Below are 6,963 nucleotides of genomic sequence, written 5' to 3'. Positions count from 1 at the left end.
TACTGACACTAAATGGTGACGGATGAAAGGCCAGTTCAACTTCAGTGTCGCAGCTGTAGAACACAGAATTAATAATATTACAGTCAGAGCTGTGTAGAAACTTTAAAGAAATATACAATTAACTCATAAAGTAATTATTAGTTCATTTGTAAAAAAAATAAAATAAAAACAACGCTCTGAAATAAATTAGTGTTAACTCATCTTCACTATTACAATCAACATCTGATGCTGTCAGCAGCAACAAAGCAGATCAGGAAGGGAGAAACTTTATTGCACTGTTTGTTCAGAGCTTATTGATGGATTTTTAGATTCCTGGGGTCTTTTCCAGAAAGCCGGAGTCTAAATCTGAGCTCTGATCGGATTCACTCTGAGATCTGAAACAGAATTTGTTCATCCTGAGTTAAGCACTTGCGATGACAATGAAAATCCATCATCAATGGAGCTCTAATACTATGATTCACCAGAAAAAAAGAGATCAACATACATCAACCCCCTGGAGGTAGAGGTGTTAGGTTTTCTCCATTTCTTGAAACTTTAATTACATTCCAAAAAAAAAATATGGAAAAATCTCCAAACCTCATGACATTTTTTCACAACAGAATTTCATTTCTCCTTCGTTTCATCAAATTGCAGATATCTTAGTACTCAATGTCTCAGTACATCTTCGTTAAGTACAGGTCTCCTGCATTTAACACAATTTCCTAGTGAAGACATCTTGCTGATCTAAACTGATGTCTGTTTGTTCTCCCCATACCATAATTCACTTCAATATTTGAGTCATCACATGGACAAGAGTTTGTGAAGAGCATAGAGTATTGTGAAACCATGAATACCTCTTTCAGCCGCAAGAGGGCACAAGCCAGTGTCTTATTGCACCGGTCCCAATCCTGGATAAATACAGAGGGTTGTGTCAGGAAGGGCATCCGACGTAAAACTTTTGCCAAATCAAAGATGCGAATCAAACCTATGACTTCCATACCAGATCAGTCGAGGCCAGGGTTAACAACGACCGCCATAGGCGCTGTTCATTTACAGGGTGCCGGTTGGAAATTGGACTACTGTTGGTCGAAGGAGAGGAGGAAAGTGTGTTCATAGGAAGAGAGAGAAGAGGAGCCCCAAGAGTATAGGACTGAGAGTAGGGACATTAAATGTTGGAACAATGACAGGAAAAGGTAGAGAGTTGGTTGACATGATGCAGAGGAGGAAGGTAGACATACTGTGTGTCCAGGAGACCAGGTGGAAAGGTAGCAAGGCTGGAAGTTTAGGAGCAGGGTTCAAGTTGTTCTATCATGGTGTAGATAGGAAGATAAATGGAGTAGGAGTTGTCTTGAAGGAGGAGTTTGTTAGGAATGTCCTGGAGGTAAAAAGAGTGTCGGACAGAGTGATGAGTCTGAAGCTAGAAATAGAAGGTGTGATGTTCAGTGTTGTTAGTGGGTATGCTCCACAGGTAGGCTGTGAGCTGGAAGAGAAGGAGAAATTCTGATTGGACTTTGATGAAGTGATGCAGAGCATACCTAGAAGTGAGAGAGTTGTAATTGGTGCAGACTTTAATGGACATGTTGATGCAGGTAACAGAGGTGATGAGGAGGTGATGGGCAGGTTTGGTATCCAGGAGAGGAACGCAGAAGGACAGATGGTAGTTGACTTTGCAAAAAGGATGGAAATGGCTGTAGTGAATACTTTCTTCCAGAAGAGACAGGAACATAGGGTGACCTAAAAGAGTGGAGGTAGGAGCACACAGGTAGACTACATAATGTGTAGACGATGTAATCTACACACCACCTTCTCCCAGCAGAGAAGCACCTTCAGCGGCAGACTGCTGTCACACAGCACCTCCACAGGGAGGCTGAGGTAGTCCTTCGTACCCTGTGCCATCAGGGGGTACAATGACTCTCTCAGGAGGAGCGGGGGGGAGGTTGCGAGGTCAGCACGGGGTTGATTGGATTTTATTTTATTTTATACTGTTTATATATACAGTATATATAAAAAACATTTTTAATTTTTAAACAAAAAATCTTTAAATTTTATAGTGTTTATATTTTAATTTTACACTGTTTATATTTTTATGTAATACTGTTATATTTTTTAATCTTACACAGTTTATTTTTTAATTTTATAGTGTTTATATTTTAGTTATAGTTTAGTATATAAGTCCTGTTAGTGCTGCATGTGTCTTTTAGTGTAGGGAGCGGGAATCGAACCGCCGATCTTTGAAACATTGGACGACCTGCTCTACCGTGCGCTCTACCACGGAGCCACTGCCGCCCCAAGTTGAAGCTAGACTAAGGGCAGAAGTGAGTATTTGTGAGCAGCACTATGGTTTCTTGCCAAAAAGAGTACTACAGATACAGTATTTGCTTTGAGGATGTGTATGAGGACTGTCAGAAAGTGGTGAGGTGTGCTGTAGGTGTGACAGAGGAGTTCAAGGTGGAGGTGGGACTGCATCAGGGATCAGCTCTGAGCCCCTTCTTGGTCGCTATGGTGATGGACAGGCTGACAGACGAGGTTAGATAGAAATCTCCATGGACTATGATTTTTGCAGATGACATTGTGATCTGCAGTGAGAGCAGGGAACAGGTGGAGGAGAAGCTAGAGAGGTGGAGGTTTGTCCTGGAAAGGAGAGGAATGAAGGTTAGCCGCAGTAAGACAGAACCAAAACCTCTAACATGTGCTGTCCCTCTGATGTACTCGATGTCTGTGTAGGTTCTCAGTCATCCAGGTCACGGTTATCCAAAAGCTCTTGAGTCGATCCACTGGGCGTTAAGAAAGTTCTTGAAGACGTTTCGTCTCTCATCCAAGAGACTCCTTCAGAACTGTAGGTAGTTGGTGTGAGAGAAGAGGATGCAGAAGACAGGGTTAGATGGAGGGAAAAGCTCAAAAGAGAAGAAGACCCTCAGAGTGAAGATCCCATCCTCTTTGACCCAACTCCAGCTGTGGTTATCCAGGACATGAGGTACCTGAGCTCACAGGAAGTGACTCAGTGATTGCGTGGAAAATGGCAGTTATAGCACTTGAAGACATGTGGCCAGCAGACGTAACCAGGTGGAGATTTGTGGACCCATCTGGAGAACTGAAACAAACGCTGAACAAACCTCACGAAAAAACTGAATCTTTTTCGGTGACATCGATCAGATGTTGAGTGACCTCCAGAGCAAGGAGTCACACTCTCTGGTCCCCTTTACCATTGTTGTCCATCTGGTTGGAGACCTCACAGGCTATCTCCCCTGAAGACGCTCCCGGACCCTGGTCATTGGGGACTCCATCATGAGGCATGTGCGCATGAGGGGGCCAGGGCGGCCCAGAGCCGCAGGAGAAAAGGATTATTGTCCACCCAGGAATGAACGATGTCGCCAGGCAACAGTCCGACCCTTTAAAGCAGTGGTCCCCTAACTAAGGCCCGTGGGCCAGATCGGCCCACTTCTACATTTGGCACGGCTCCCTTAACAGTACCAGAAAAATGCAGTAATTAAGCCCAGTTTAATATTTTGAACATAGTGAATGTCCTAACTTGTGTTTTTCTTTATTCACTTGGATAGTTTGATCCTTGATTGATGGAGTTCTGTGGGTTTCATAACCTGACAAATACAATAGAGCAACAAGCAAACATTTTTTCTGTGCAACTGTAATGTTTGTAGCTTGAATGAGTAACAAATTCACTTATTTAACATTAAGGAGTAGTTACATTTATTTTACATTACACTGAGTTACATTTAGTTACATTAAGAAGTTCCATCTGCCCCTTTTAGGACAGGCATTATACTGATGTGCCCCTTGTTAAAAATGAGTTTGTCACCCCTGCTGTAGAGCATTACGCTCAGTATCAGAGGTCTCTACTCGATGTATGAAGACGTAACAGGTGATTGGTGTAGAGGAATCTTACATTCCTCCCCTCATTAAAAATGTGATTTTTAGGTGACAGGAGTCAACCAGACGCTTGGGCTCCATTTACTCAGTGCATCATATCGATTTCCACACATTATATAGAACCTTCATCTGAGACAGAGCGAGAAGACAAAGCTGTTCAAGGACTGTAATACAGTAAAAACTCCTAGTTCCCTCTGACCACATTACTTTGAATTAATCATGAATTAAGTCTGTATTCATATCTTATCAGTGTGATTCACACGTTTTATGAAAAACCCTAAAAATGCAGGATATAATTTGCTACGTTTCACTACAACCTTTGTGCAAACAAAATGCACAATAAAAAAGATGAATAAAAAAAAAACCGGAATACTAATTAAAAAAAAGATAAAAATCTTAACTTCTTACAAGGTTAAGATGAAGGATCTTATTAACCTATTAAAGACATTTTAGTGGAATATTTTTTAATAAGACCTGGGAAAGGAAGGCCTTCTTTCTACAGCATGTATTTTACATCAGCAATACGAGACTAACACAGTCTATTAGAACAGGACTGTATTTAAGGTTCTCAGATTCTCCTGTTCTTCTTTCAGAACCTAAGGGACATGGAATGTACTCTAGAATCAAACCATATTTCTGATGATGTTTTCTTTTCTGATATATGACATGTCTCTAAAGGGTCTATGATTAATTGTTTAAAGGTAAGTGAACAGTTACGTGAAGATAAAAACCCAAACAAAGATGGAGCTCAAAAATGAATTTTATTACAAATCAAATGAGAAATATAAACACTTTTAATGATATGTACACTATACATCCCTGCTGTGTTCGGTCTTCGTCCTGCAGATGCTGCTCGTCCCCCGCTGGCTCTGCTGCTTCCACGTCGTTTCTGGTCGTCTCACTCAAAACCAGGGTCTCCACATGGCTGAGGAAGAGTTTGATGGAGCCTCCTCCCTCTGTGGAGGGTGTGGAAGGGTTCTCGACACGGTGAGAGGTGGGCAGAGGAGGCCAGGAGGCCCAGCGTGATGAAAGACAGTGGGGGAGACACTAAAGAGGGAGGTGTTAGAAGACAGAGGTGACAGGCTGGGGGGGAAGGAGAAGTGAGAGGCAAATGACGGGAAGGAAGGAGAGGTGGCATATGGGGAGAAAGTGGGAGAGAGCCAAGGAGAGGGAGGAGGAGACAGATAATCGTGACACGGTGTGGAGCAGGCATGAGGCTGGAACGGGGAGTGTGACGGGAACAGCAGCTTCGGAGACTCTTCTCTCCTCTCAGATGTGCAAATGGGCTCTGCAGCAGCTGCGTGCAGTCGTTTGGTCGCCTCGGGTTCGGTCACAGCCGCCTTCTGGATGAAGTCTGGTCTTGCGTTGTGTGATAAGCGGCCCTCCGTGTGATGCTTCAGCCCCTCCATCAGCCCCATCCTCTGAGCCGGAGCCACTCTGTGCATGTAGTTGGTCAGCTGGGCCAGACACTGGTGGAATCCTGCGCTCTCCATGGCGACCACAGAGGCACTGGACACCGGCTGGATTAACTCTGGAGCAGGAGTCTTCATGTGACTAACGGTACAGCCTGCAAGGAAGAAGAAGAATCCACGGCCAGGGATAAAGAGCGTTGGACTAAAACGGCAGAAAGAGGAGGTTTCGATCAATAAACGTCACGGTGAATGAGATCGTTTCTCAGACTAACCACTGTTCAGGTTCTTCCCATCTGCCCAATTTTGAAGAAATTCCACAGCCAAGTCAAGGATCTCTGCTTTCTCAATTTTAGGGTTCTGTAGCCGCTGTGGATGGTAGCAGTGAAACGGGGAGAAATACAGTCCATCATTTAAAGTTTACTGTCCTCTTACGGTATGTGGAGAAGCTGGGTGTGATTTTCTGGACATGACTCACTGGGTCAGAAGTAAGTTTCAACAAAAGACTTCTCAGTTGTGCAAGACTTTGATTTATTCGATCTCTCCTCTTTTTCTCCACAACTGGTTTCAGATGCTAGAAAGAGATATCATATCAATTTTTTACAGTTTATAAATAAGTGTACTGGGACACTTTTACACACTGGGACACTTTTTTTTTTTTTACGCTGGGACACGAACACACATATGCAGAATAAGCATATGTTGGGGAAAATTATAATGACTATAATCAATAAAGCTGGATAATACAGCTTACCCCCGTGGGGGAAAAAATCCTCTTGCTTGTCATATTTGCAGTTAAAATATTAGAATTCATTCATCAGCTGGTAGTTTATTAAATCCTATTAGCTTCAAATTGGGTCTCTTTAAATTATTCATTCATTCATCGTCTACCGCTTCATCCGCTGTGGCGGGTCGCGAAGAGTTGGAGCCTATCCCAGCTGGCTTAGGGCGTGAGGCGGGGGAAACTCCGGGCGCGACGCCAGTGCATCACGGAGCCACACAGAGACACAGACAAGCACACACACACAGACACACACACACACACACACACTCACTCCTACGGTCATTTTGGAACGGCCAATCAACCTGAAGTGCATGTTTTTTTGGAGAATAAATTAAATTCTTACCCTTTTTCTACTCCTACCATCTTCCAGACGGGGGTCTTGCAGTTTCCTGGTCATGTTGTCCAGAGTTCGATCCGCAGCTCAGTGCCCGGCCTCCGGTGGCTGCAGGGGGTTTATAGACCAACTACTGCCCGCCTCTGATTGGCTGACAGGTGCGAGTGACGTCGACACATCGGAAATGACTTTAGTTTTGTTATACTGTAGAATAAAAGAATAAAGAATAGCATTAAATAAGTAAAGGTAATGGGATTTAAAATGAATTAGTGTTGAAGTTATTTTTTTATTATTTAATTTATTGTAAAATTTTCAGTCTGTCGCTGATTTTTTTTTTAAAAAACTTTATCAAACAAATTAATTCCGCCTGTTTATTTAGCATCAGCAGCATGTCATGTAGCTGCAGTAGAAGTGTGGACCTCTCTCTTCTCTTATATTATTTGTCGTATTATTTCATTGTTCTGGATGAGGAGCCTTTAAATGACCCCTCAGTCAGCAGACAAACGCGCTCCATCAGGTGAGAAGATGGGAAACTTGTGTTTTTCTCGTGGGAACAGACGTGAAGTGAGAAC

General features: G+C 43.1%; 1 protein-coding gene across 1 annotated transcript; it reads right to left on the bottom strand.

Annotated features, from left to right (window-relative positions):
- Window positions 1-4,766: 4,766 nt before the first annotated feature.
- On the bottom strand, window positions 4,767-6,454 carry her11 (hairy-related 11). The gene is made up of 4 exons (XM_068325100.1): window positions 6,401-6,454; window positions 5,752-5,847; window positions 5,545-5,642; window positions 4,767-5,373 (listed from the first exon to the last, which is right to left on the bottom strand). The coding sequence occupies exons 1-4, from the start codon at window positions 6,452-6,454 to the stop codon at window positions 4,767-4,769; spliced, it is 855 nt and encodes a 284-aa protein (XP_068181201.1).
- Between the last annotated feature and the right edge of the window lie 509 nt (window positions 6,455-6,963).

The sequence above is a fragment of the Antennarius striatus genome, chromosome 10 (assembly GCF_040054535.1).
Source record: "Antennarius striatus isolate MH-2024 chromosome 10, ASM4005453v1, whole genome shotgun sequence".
Classification (NCBI taxonomy): Eukaryota; Metazoa; Chordata; class Actinopteri; order Lophiiformes; family Antennariidae; genus Antennarius; species Antennarius striatus.
This window is presented reverse-complemented; position numbering and strand designations above follow the sequence as displayed.